Source organism: Aplidium turbinatum, chromosome 11 (assembly GCF_918807975.1).
Source record: "Aplidium turbinatum chromosome 11, kaAplTurb1.1, whole genome shotgun sequence".
NCBI lineage: Eukaryota > Metazoa > Chordata > Ascidiacea > Aplousobranchia > Polyclinidae > Aplidium > Aplidium turbinatum.
Window position 1 is genome coordinate 11,719,919 of NC_137482.1, and position 13,506 is coordinate 11,733,424.

A 13,506-nucleotide genomic window follows, 5' to 3' on the forward strand; every position below is an offset into this window, starting at 1 on the left:
GAGTATAAAACTGAAAAGTCAGCGAACAGAGCTAATTAACATAATTTTTTCCAGGGGGTGCCAACATTTTTGCAGGGGGGGCTTCGCCCCCCCTAGTTACGGGCCTGCGCTACGCTCAACTTTGAATGGAATTAAGCCATTTTAAAATATTTGGGTATCATCAAAAGCATCCGCTAAACCGTTTTTCCGTAGTGCAGTAGATTTTCCAAAACGATGTTTTAAGAGTGGGTAGCCTATAAAGCTTACACCAGTTTCATTACGGTAGCTGACAGTGGCTGTAGTAAGCCTTCCGTAAGAAATCTGTAATAGCTTATAAGTTTATAATCCACAGAAGTGGGCAGTAGCGGCGTAAAGCGCTACTTTTTTGGTAGATGGATTATGATGATGATGATAGCGGTAGCGCCGCTACATTTTTGTGGGAGTAGCGGCTACAGTGGTAGCGCTACTTGGTTTTCAATCTAGCGGAGAGGCGCTATAACTCTTTCAGACTCACTCCAGCTCCTTTCCAATCTTTTTTTATGAAAACAAAGCGTGAAAAAATCAAAGCAGAAATCATTACATTGGTTGGTAGATTTAACGAACAGAAACTTACTGCATAGTTAATATATGTAACTGGAAATGAGAGTACATGAACATTATGTATATTAACACTAAAAGATTAATGTCCGAAACTTATGCAAACTGCAGACGGTAGGTAAATACTAAATTAAAAAATTTACAAAATTAAATAATACACCAATGGCGGAAGAAAAAATAACCCTCTTAACAGATGGTAAGTAGGTCTAACACATCTCAACAGTCACAAACTTTTCTTTGTCTCTAACCATGATGACAATTACGTACAATTCTGTGTTAAAAAAAAAAAGAAGTAACTTCAGCGGGTTTATAGATATAACATAATTAAAGAATCAACTCAAACGTTTTCGACACGTACGTGTGTCCTCATCAGGAACTATTTTATTCTGCAACATACATAAAATGAAAATTAAAACAATGTTTTAATATTGCTCCTAAAATGAAAATTATAAGATAAATCTGATTATGCACAAGAACTGTAACGACACTCCGGACTGAAAAGCACAAACTGAACAAGTGATGCAAGAATGATTACGAGTAAATCATACGGCTTGAAACCAGGGATTGAGGAACCACGTGGGCCTGGGCCGACCTACTTTATTTTCTGGTTGGGCCTGGCCCATCCACTTTTGAAAACCAAATTTCTTTGAAAAGGTAGTGAAAACGGCAAATTAGAGAAGGAGTTCCAAAAAAAAGCTCTTCACTCATTTGATAGGCCTACACACTAGTTTGATTACACAGGCCAACAAAACAATTTTGACACAAAAGGTGAGAGTCATTTTAGAGTATTTCAGGGCCCCTGATTCCAAAAATGCACTTCGTTTTTTCGAAACTACCAGGAATTGAATTTCGAACTAGCGTTAGCGTTCGTCGTTAGCGTTTCGAACTAGCGTTAGCGAAGATCACATTTTTCCGTAACAAGGATAAAATTTTAAGCAGCTACTTTATTGATATAAATGGCCTTCGTACCTTGATGGGTGTTGCTCAGTAGGCCAATAGTAAGCCTACCATAATAAAGAATTACGTTTGTTCATCGATTACTTTGTTTTGCTTATTTGTCTAGTTTGTTAAGCAAAACAATGTACCGTATGTATCCTACTTAGTTAGTAAGTCTGATATTGTTGAAGTCAACAAATATATTAAGGTGATTGGTTTCAAATGGCGTTTGAGGCATTCCATTATAATTCAACAAATCCAAATAACCACTAAGTCTTCAATTTTGATGACTAAAGCATATGTCATAGTATGCGAAAAATGCATCTCGGCAAAAAAAAAATTTTGAAAATCGGACAAGCGGTTTTCGAAATATCGCGTTCTGAAGTTTTGTGGCTGTCACTAGGTGGCGCTGTTGATGTTCCAATGTTTTTTGATTTTAGGGTTATATTTGAGGTAGAAAGTCGGTTGAAGTGTCTATTCCACCATTTTTCATGAGGCAGAATTCAAAAATGATGTCAATTTTAGTCTACAAGAATTAGCTAAGGAGTTATGTGGCATTTAAAAAAAATTGGGGGACCAAATGCCAACCCCCAAATTGTCATGTGGGTAACAAGATATCCCAAAATTTTTTTTTGTTCTTTAAAGTTTCTTGCGTATACTTCATGATAATATACTGTTTATTTATGAGACTTCTGTCCTTTTTGCACAATGCAACCTTTTATCAAAGACTTGCATGAGAAGTTATATGATCTATTAATGCAATATTTGAATAATGCATGCTTATGATGTCACAATAACAAATTACAGATTTTCCCAAAAACCTTTTTTCATAGTGAAAATTGCTCAGGAAAACTAGCCCTTGTTTCAAAATTGCAGTCAAATTTTGTTTTCCCGGACAATTTTCACAATGAAAAAAAGTTTTTTGGGGAAATCTGTAATTTGTTATTGTGACGTCATAAGCAAGCATCATTCAAATATTGCATTAATAGATCTTTGATATAAGGTTGCATTGTGCAAAAAGGACAAAAGTCTCATAAAAAAATATTATACTATTATGAAGTATATGCAAGAAACTTTCAAGAACAGAATTTTTTTTCAGGATATCTCGTTACCCACATGACAATTTGAGGGTTGGCATTTGGTCCCCCAAATTTTTTTAAATGCCTCATAACTCCTTAGCTGATGCTTTTAGACTAAAATTGAGACCATTTTTGAATTCTGCATTATGAAAAATGGTGGAATAGACACTTCAACCAACTTTCTACCCCAAATATAACCCTAAAATCAAAAAACATTGGGAACATCAACAGCGCCACCTAGTGACAGCAACAAAATTTCAAAACGCGATATCTCAAAAACCACTTGTCCGATTTTCAAAATTTTTTTTTTGCCCAAGTTCAAATTTTTAACACAACAAAATATATCAAAACCAACACCTTTTGAAACCTAGTGGTTACATTTCTTTCTAAAATTTGTTGAATTATAATGGAATGCCTCGTTTATAAAACTCAGAAATGTGCCTAGGATTACTTTCAGTTTTGTCTATGTAATAAACGACACGATGTTAAATCAATAGGGGCTCAAAATTGCAAAAAAAATGTTTTTGCTGTAGGCTATCTTAAAAACTAGAGCCAATTCGAAAAAAAGTGCATTTTCGAAATCAGGGGCCTCGAAATACCCTAAAATGACTTTCACATGCCGTGTCTTTAAAAAAAAAATTTTTGTTTGCTGTGTTATCTTTGATAGCTCAATGATAAAATCTAATCTTCAAACTTTTCTGTCGAGCCCACTGTTGATGGGAAGCACGTGTGGGTGTGGCGTGTGGTTGCGTGTGATTGGTGGAGTAATCTATAAATCAATCTAATTGTTCTCCAAGGTTAAAACAATGATATCATTACATACTATGCAGTGCATGCACGTAGGCCTACTGTATAATGCTGCAGATTATTTCTCCCAGTTGGTATTTTAACTGTGTGTGTATATTGCCCTTTTATTTGTGTGTATATCGCCATATTTTGTACAGCGCTATAGAGTAATTTTGTAATTTGTTTGGCCAAATCGGACCCAAAAACCGAATTTTTTTGCTGGTTGGCACAAAAGGCAATCATGAAAACACAATGTATGAACAATTTAAAGTATTAGGAATGCAGCAATGTTATGGGGGGTCTGGGGGGCGAAGCCCCCTAGAAGTTTGATTAACTTTGACTGCTACGCCTTTGGGCCCACCTACTTTTAAAATGGTTCCTCCATCCCTGCTTGAAACAGACCACGAGTGGTAAAGTACAGGCATGTGACAAACAATTAGAACACACACAAAAGGAATGATGAACCACAGGCGAATAACTGCCTGTTGAGAGAAGGATTATTACGTTTGACTTGTCTTCCATGATCTTTGTCTAAAATTCACATCTGCCTCAAGCGATGATTTTAAACTGGTCAAGCTATTGTCAGTGCACGTTACACAAAAGGCGATGTGCTCTTTAATTGCATTTTTGGTTGTTTTTGGATTTAAGTGCTCCCCACCCTTGTCAACAAATGTCCATTTGACATACCAATGTATGTCTGGTTTGCGTCAAGAAAACAACTAAACTTATACACAACATTCGAAGAAATACTTAAACCATAAGTGCAATTAAAGAGCACACCGCCTCTTGTGTAACGTGCACTGACAATGTCTTCATCGACCAAATTAAAATCATCTCTCGAGACAGATGTGAATTTCAGACTAAGATCATGGAAGCCTTAAAGTGCCCCTGACAGGTTGGATCCAAGTATAGTAAGTTTTTAAAGCATTTCCTAACGCAGAATTACACTTAGCAAACTTTTTAATCTTAACCTCGTAGCTCGACTGGTTAGGGCGTTATTTAATAAAACGAATGCTCCGCAGCGCCACCACAGGCGAAACTCCATATTTCACTGCTCTGGGACGACTTTGGTGGTATTACGTCATCCTAAGTGGACGTCGTTAGCAACGGATGAAACCAACGCTTCTTAGATGTAATTGGTGGATCACAGTTTGGTCGGAGTTGGTACAAGCGGTTGCTTTTTTCGAAGATTTATTGTTTTTTGCAGTTTAATAAAACTGTACTGGATACGTTCCTACAAAACCTAAAATATACTTGAAGTGAAAAATGAAAAAATCGTACGAATCATCATTCATATTTAATTCATCATCACTATTCAAAAATAAATAAAAGTTTTCTCTCTCTCTCATAATGTGCCTTCAGTTGGCCATTGAAATCCTGTGTAACGGCCATCTGGATCTGGAAAATTGTTTCTGATTCTCCAAACAATGCATGACGGCATCACAATCCGATTGTTGCTTCCGAGAGCATCACCTTGTAGTATACACTCCAACACATGCCTGTATGCATTTTTACTTAGGTGGTATTAACAAAATCTTCTTCAGTGAAGTGAACATATACGACTAGTTTTGTATGGCCCATCCCACTTTCGAACACTTGAAGAAAACTTTGAACATTTTCTTCTCAGTACCTTGTTTTGTGGGAAAGTGGGCAAAGAAAGCACACGGTCTTTGTCACTGACAATGTCACATAAACAGCAATTTGTAGGCATTGCCTCAACCATAAATTATAGGTACTGTTTGTGAGATACTGTTGTTACACTGCAAATGGCTATAGCCAGATTAGGACAAATAAAAAAGTATGAAATTGTAGCCCTATGAAACTGCAATTTCAATTGAATTGAGATGCTGTTTGATAAAAGTAAACTCAACCTATTTGATCGAAACCTGATAGTAATAATAAGTTCACTTTTTCATTTCGGTAATTCTTAATTTGCACATGCTTTAGACCAACAGAGCCCCACACATTCACGTTTTGCAGTAGCCGTACCATACTTTACCAAGTCATCACAGAGAAAGAATGTATCCTTCCCGCTTACTGTGACGTCACAGCGGTGTTGCCGTTTTTATTTTCGCAATTGAATGAGTGCCAGATTCGCCGATGTCAACGAAAGTTTGCAAGCGTGTAACTTAGTAGCCTGTTGATATTTTTTACGATTTGTTGGTCAGGGAAGTTTGTTAGTGTCATTTTTTTGGTATCTTAGGTAAATTTAGCGAATTTATTTACCTGTCAAAGGCACTTTAAGAGTCAAACGTAATAATCCGTATCTTAACAGGCAGTTATTCGCCTGTGGCTCATTTTTTTGTGTGCTCTAATAGTTTGTCAATTACCTGTACTTTACACCTTATGTGATCTGTTTCAAGCGGTATAATTTACTCGTAATCATTCTTGCATCACTTGTTCAGTTTGTGCTTTTCAGTCCGGAGTGTCGTTACAGTTCTAGTGCATCGTCAGATTTATCTTATAATTTTCATTTTATGTATGTTGCAGAATAAAGTAATTTCTGATGAGGACACACGTATAGGCTACTGCGTGTCGAAAACGTTTGAGTTGATTCTTATTTTGAGTTTGATTATGTTATATCTATTAGTAATAAAACATGGTAAACCCGCTGAAGTTACTTTGTTTTTTTCTGTCTATGGTTTAACATCTGCTATGAGCAGGCTCTCTGGTAAGGTTGTAAGCTTCTCGTGACGAAAAGGCGCGGTATTCGAAGTCGTGCAGTTTTGATTGAGATTTGATCTAGGTCTATTATAATCGCACTTACAAAGATGCTCAATATAGGCTAATTGATAAGGCACGATTGGTTAGAGAGAATGTTTTGGTGTGACGCCACTTTCAAAGCGACTCAAGGAAAAAGGGCGAAGCGAACGGTCTGGTGATTGCCCGAGTGCTAACTTGCCAAGAACAGATCCAATCACCGGAGCCATTTTGAAGCCATGACCTGTACACACAAACACAAAATCAGCCAAACCCAACAAGAAAATATTTTTTTTCACGCTTTCAGAAATAAAAACAAACTAAATTATCACTGATTTCATAACCACACTTTCACGGTAGCACAGATGAAGATCTAACATCACTAAATGTCTTGTGATCACATTCCCGCATAGTATATAGCAGAATGTTCACAGCTTTTGTGTCTGTTCTTCGGTTGTGTTAGTACCTAACTCAATGCAGATTGTAATTAATTTCAGTCATTTATTATTGTCACTTTACGAATACTGCATTTGTTGGTTTGTTTTGTTTAGATGAAATAAGTTATATCCTGACGAGGGAAAAAAGTCTTGCCAAAAATGTTCGAATTTAAGATGGTGTTAGATGTATAGTTGCTTGAATTATGCAATTTAATCCTAGCAAGTTGTTATCAATCATATGTCTATGGACTAATTGGATTATGGTACTCAAGAATTATCTCTATACCAAAGCTATAAAAATCAATAGGCAGACCAATTCGTCTACATGTGGTCGAAAAAAGCTCTCTTCCAAAACTGCAAGGTAGTGTCATTGAGTACCTCAACTCCAAGGAACTTTGAAATGAATTATCTTTTACGGTACATTGATTGTACATCATTTAAACAAAAAACACAATCTTTCAATTGATACGAAGATGCAACAAGATGGCGGAAAGTGTTATTAGTTTGAAATTCTTTGATAACTGTTGTGTTACTAATTAAAATTGAGAAAAACTGCAATACCTGAAAAACCAGCGCCTATAATGATATTTTTGTACTTTGGATGCGTGTCCAATATAAACTCGTAATCCGGAGTTCTCTGCAAGAATCAGTCAAATTATCATTTTTTTTTCAAAAATAGACCTTTGCGTACTTGTGCGTTTAACAAGGGTTTTTCCACAAAACTGATATTTTGGAAGGTAATTCAGTGGAATAAAACAGGAGAGTGAAATTATTCGATCATGGAAGGAAAATTGTAGAACGAGTATTGAAGAAGCGGCTGAGAAAGGTGGTGGAATTGAATGACATGCAACTTGGATTCATGCCGGAAAGGGGAACAATAGATGCTTTGCTCATTTTAAGAAGAATGCAAGAATCTTACAAAGAAAAGGAGAAAAATCTGTACATAGGCTTTGTTGACTTGGAGAAGGCGTTTGACAGAGCCTGAGAAAAGTGATGGAATGGGAAACGAGAAAAAGACGGATACCGAAGGTGATAGTAAGGGTGGTGATATCGATGTATGAAGGTGCAAGAACAAAGTAAAAGTTGGTGCAAGTCAGTACTCAAATGAATTTTTTGCAAACGTCGGGATACATCAAGGATCGGTGCTGTCACCTCCTACATTTGGTATTGTGGTTGATTTTGTGACTGAAGGGGTAAGGGAGAGGAAATTGCTGAGCGAAATTTTGTATGCAGATGACCTGGTATTGATCAGTAATAGAGCGAAGGACCTAGAAAAAAGTTTGGGAAATGGAAAGAAGTGTTTGAGACAAAGGGTATGAAGATAAATTTAGAAAAAACGAAAGCGATGGTGAGTGGAGCAGAAGGTATAGCTGTACAGAGCAAAGTCGACCAATGCGCAGTATGTAGAAAAGGAGATGAGAAATTCGATGCAATGCAAGGTGTGTAGTAAGTGGGTACATGCAATATGTGTCAATACGAAGAGAGCTACAGCAAGACTGTCGTCAAACTGTTTTATTTGTGGAAAATGTGATAAAGGAAAATATTCAGTTGAAAATTGCAAAGAAAGTTTCTGTTATGGAATTGAAACAGTAATCAAATAAATGGAAGTGGTGGATGTGAAGCAGCTTTGACAAGAAGGCCGGGTTGGGCAAAGTTCAGGGAATGTAGAAAAATGTTATATTGTAGGTTGTGGAAAAAAGGTTTCGTTAAAAATGAAAGGGAAAGTCTATCGGAGTTGTGTGCGGCGTGCAATATTGTATGCCGTACGGCAGCGAAACATGAATATTGAGAGTGAACTGACATGATTCTGAGAAGAACGGAAAGGGCAATGGTGAAAGCAATGTGCGGAGTAAAAATCAGAAGGGAGAAAAAGACTGAAGAACATGCTTGAGATGAGGGAGACTATTGAACAACTTATTAAAGCAAACGGAGTAAGAGATGGCAGGACATATACTAAGGAGGGAGAAAAGAAGTTTTCTTCAAAAGGCAATGACTTTGAAGATAGAGGGAAAGAGGAAATAGGGATGTCCAAAAACGAGACGAAAGGAACCGGTGAAGAGGCAGACAAGGTCGGACTAAACAAAGACGATGCAATGGACAGAACGAGATGAAAAATAAGAGTAAAGGCCATCGCTGCAAGGAAAGAATCGGCCACCCCACAAGTGAGGAGCTTTCCAAAATTTAGAAATTCAACTTCTATAAAATACAGTCTAAAAAAAATTGAATAAGCACTTTCGACAAAGTTCAATAGCCTATCGTAAGGACTAATCCCTGCATGGGCTTGGAAGCGATACATTAAGCTGTCTCGATTGACATTTTGATGCTGAGTCAGCATACGTTGTACTGGCAATTGGCATCATAGCTTACGTCAAGACTGGTTTAAGACTCGCGTACCGTCCACAAACAGGTGTCTATGCTCGATGGTTCAGGAACGACATCAGGATAGTGATTCGTAATTATGTCCTTGATATTCTTCATAGCTTGTGGGTGATCATTCAAAAGAGACATCGTGGGAGAGTGATTTTTTTCTGATGGATGACTGATGTCTACACCGTCATGAATTCCAAACTGTTGTTAAATTATAATTCAACAGATGAATCATCAGAAATTACGTAAACGCCGAGTCTATAGAATGTGTCAATCATGTCATATGGTTGTTACAAATATAAAAACAGTATATACATATTATATAGGTAAAAGTTCAAACAAAAGAACAATTTTAAAAGGAAAATGAAAACAGCTTGGTGTGACAGAGTTTTCACAATCTCAGAATGATGCCATTGCCAACACAGTAATGAAAGGAATGGGTCATGAAACCAGCTGTAAACAGTGCTGTTTATGCAGAAAATCATGTAAAAAAATGTGTAAAAATATATGTGCACAATTACGGGCAATGCAAACAGATACAACTTCAATATCAAAAATACCCCTGCATCCTTTCACAATGGCAAGAAAGATGTACAATAAATAATATTGAATTGTTCAGTGAAAACATCCTTGTATCCTCTGTTAATGTTTCAAATTTATTAAAGTAGCTACTGTAAGAGAAAGTAGCTGGTAAAAGAAAGTTACATATGCCTGACAGAATCGCTACAGAATTTATGAAAAACACTTCGCTGGTTACAATGTTACTTTTCCTTATGCATACTAATTTGACAGTGCTGCAGTGCCTTACTTTGATATATCCAGGGTACTCTAAGGCTGGACAAGCATAACAGAGACAATGTGGTTTTGTAACACAAGTCAAAGGAAAATTAACTTCCCTGGAATAAGAATGAAGAAACTTTGTTTTCCAGTATAATATCCATGATTCAGCTATCTAAAAGTTCAATCACATCAATAAATATTATAAGACATCAAAAATAATTGTGGCTCGGTGGCTTAGTGCGTCCGCCTTTGAATCGGTAGGCATGGGTTCTATACCCTGTTGGTGTTGGGTCATACCAAAGACTTTTTAAAAATGATACTGAATCTAATTCCTGCTTGGCACTGAGCAATGGAATGGATTCGGGTAATAATGCACTCAGTTGCGCCTCTATACTGCTGCATTGACACTGACTGCTTATGTAAAGCGCTAAGGAGCAATGCATTCTGCGATGGATACAGCGCTATATACAAACAAAACAAGCATTATTATTATTATTTGTGAGAAATAGCATGATGACACAGATTTTAACGAACAAAAAATTAGAATAGTATAGCCTTGGTAGAGAGGTACTTTTTAAAAACCATAGACAGACAATCGATAACAACTTAATAACATTGAATTGCATAATTCAAAATTAATACAGAAATGAAATAGATACATAATTTCGAACGTTTTCGGCAAAACTTTCTGCCCTCTTCAGGAAAATATCTTAATTCATCTAAACAAAACAATTATTCAAAAATTAGAAATTATGACCTATAAATATGGCCTTGCAATCTTTACAGATATAAATTAACTTGAGTGTTCACCTTCAGTGGCAAATGTAGTTGAAGAGATTTCACCAAATCATTTATCCATGGTCCACAAGTAAGAACAACAGATTTACATAAGTAAGTTCCCTTGTTTGTTTTCACTTTTACTTGAGTTGAACTTACTGGATGTACATTCGATACACATTCTTGTTTCATGCATCCGTTTGCATCAATATATGACGCCTGAAAGAAACATAGATATATTCACAGTGTTTTATCTTTTCAGCATACAAATACCTTTAGAATTCACATATTTTAACATGATACGGTACTCTCATAGAGCAGTATAACTCATTTAATACTAATCATCTAAAATGAAACGAGGAAATTTCTACTTATAGTAATGTCACAAAGTTTTGAAGAACACTGAAAAGATTAAAATATTGCATCATACCTTCAATGCATTGATACAATCATCTGCCTTTAAAACACCCGCATCAGTTTCAAATACTCCTGACATTCCGCAAGCCTTAAGACCTGGAAACCTCTGTTCAATCTGAGCACTAGAAAGTACTTCATGTTTCACATTGGCATGTTGTAAGCTTTTTATCATACTCTTTTGTTCATCCTCATCACACATGCATATAATGCCAGTTTTTCTGCAAAAATAGCATACAATTGATCAAAACTGGTTTATGTACAAAGTTAAAGACTAAAAAAATTGAAAAACAGCATGAGCTATACAAATTGTTCCTTAACCAATTAATGTAACCGATTTTCATGTATACATTCAAATTAAACTCAACTTACTCCAGCAAAGTTGTGTTAGTCTCCTGCTCCAATTTCCTCCACTCTGGGATAGCATCAACTACCATTTGTACATAATGGGATTCTGTGTATGTGTGACGAAGACCACGGGATTTCCCATGTGAACTTCCATTAGAATGAGGCACTGAAAACTAAATTAGTGCCACACAATTAGACCACAGTTTTGCAATAAAACCACACTTGTTAATAAATTGCTTTCAAATTTGCTTTAGAGATAAAAAAAATAGATTCCCATGCATTTTGTGCTGAATCCAAAAATGTCAGTTAGAAATTTTCATCAGCTCTGGTTTGAAAGATATGCTTGTTGTCATTTTTTCTTGGGAGCTGGTATACAAGTCCCCCCCTTGGCAACTCATGACAAAAAGGAATTGACCAAAACATGTGGATTGAAGTGTGTGAACAGTAAAGCAAAGGTGAAGTAGTTTCATTCTATATGTTTGGTTGAGTTCTATCTTTATCATGAGTTACCAAGGGGGGGGACTTGTATACCAGCTCCTTTTCCTGTAAATGTGTATTACGACAAATTCTGTTGCCTTTTGTTTATGACAAAAGCAAAATTTGTGAAATTATTGCATGCTTTGAGCAATTCAATACTGAGAGTATTGTACAATTAATGCAATGATCTTTGTTTTATAGACATTAGACAAGTAGGCTACATGGTTTGTTCTTCATATTTTAGCCTGTCGCTATAATAATATTTAGCCTGTCGCTATATATGGCAACGTGGAAAGCTACCCCTAACAGCCTTTCAGCAAAACCTTGAAAGCATTGACAGACGCTGCTTTTTTGATCAACTTACCTCTTTCCAATTCAAGATATGCAACGATGAAATCTCTCATCATAATGTCATTCCTAGTTACTCTTCAATTTGTAAAAAATCATGACTCCAGTCCAAAAGTTTCATCTTAATTGAAGTTTTGCACCCTACAGGTCTACAATACATAGACTAGTAGGCTACATTAGTGCGTTTGGATATGAATTCATAAAAAATACACTTGCACCTGATCGAGTAGCAATGTTTGAACTCCATTCTTTGCAAGGTATCTTGCCGTTGCAAGTCCCTGAATTCCAGCTCCAACAACAATAACATCAAACATCTTTCAGTAGGAAAACAAGTATGTAAAAAATTATGGTGTGGCCTACCTACCAGTATAGGTAATAAATAGAGGTTATATTTCCAATACTAGTGTTGCCAGATAAGAAATTTTGCTCTAACTGAACAAAAATTTTAAGCCGTAAGACAAAAGCTTGTGATTTGGGAAACATTAAAATCTTTGGCAAAGAGCATACCATAACTCTGGCAACACCTGCCACAAAAAAAAACTTTTTGATCCCAAGCATGGCAACTGTTGGGTAAACACAGTGTTGTACGTTGACGCTGAGGCTAGCGCCGTCAATTTATTTTTCAGTTGACGAAAGTGATAGCGCCGTCAACTATTTTGCCGATTTTAAGCGTCAAGCGTTAAGCGTCATTTTTTTGTTTTCATGGAAAATCTCGTTTCACAATGTATTCTGGCCAGCGCGACTCATCCGAATTACCGGCTTTTGCGTTGGTTGGATAGCTCCCTGGAATACATGCGGAAGAAGTTCGCCAAATGGTGATCACCCATGTATTGAGAACGAGGGATCAGAGACAGAAAGCGAAAAATCCATGAATGGCATCGCGGACGTTGAATATACTTTATTTCAAGAGCTCTATGCCCCTAAAAAGAGCGATGTTGGTGCAGTGGACCTCGTTAAAAGATTTATACATGCTAAACTATCACAGCACGCTTGGAACAGTAATACATTTCCGACTAAACGTTTTCAACTTGTTTTTGAAATACAACACACCAATACCAACCAGCGCTGCTGTGGAACGCATGTTTTCACTTGGAAAGGACAATATGCGCAGGGGCGCCGGAAGCGGGGGGGGGGGGGGGCAGGGGGAGCGGATGCCCCCCTGCCCTCAAATTCTGTGGATGGGGAGGGAAGAGGGGGCAATGGTGCCCTTTTAAAGTCATGTAAGCTACTGCACACTTTGCAATATAACAATTTATGCTATTCGCTTTTAGCCTAATTATAATGTTCTATTTTTGCCTTAAAATAATATTCATGACACAAAATTCTCCATCACAGTAAGTTATATTACATCATTATAAAATAGCATGATGCCCTTCCGTGCCATTGTTCTTTGTATAGCGGACACTTGTATCATTACTCGATAATGAGCTGATAGATGAGCATTATCGCTATATCTTATCTTAAAAACTTACAAAAAAAAT

At 36.7% G+C, this 13,506-nt stretch overlaps 1 protein-coding gene across 1 annotated transcript; it reads right to left on the reverse strand.

Annotated features, from left to right (window-relative positions):
• Nucleotides 1-6,184: 6,184 nt before the first annotated feature.
• Nucleotides 6,185-12,339, reverse strand: LOC145780206 (peroxisomal sarcosine oxidase-like). Its single transcript, XM_082591911.1, has 8 exons — nucleotides 12,244-12,339; nucleotides 11,225-11,373; nucleotides 10,869-11,073; nucleotides 10,472-10,657; nucleotides 9,690-9,833; nucleotides 8,909-9,082; nucleotides 7,076-7,151; nucleotides 6,185-6,321 (listed from the first exon to the last, which is right to left on the reverse strand). Exons 1-8 carry the CDS (start codon nucleotides 12,337-12,339, stop codon nucleotides 6,185-6,187), a joined length of 1,167 nt encoding a protein of 388 aa, XP_082448037.1.
• Nucleotides 12,340-13,506: the final 1,167 nt, after the last annotated feature.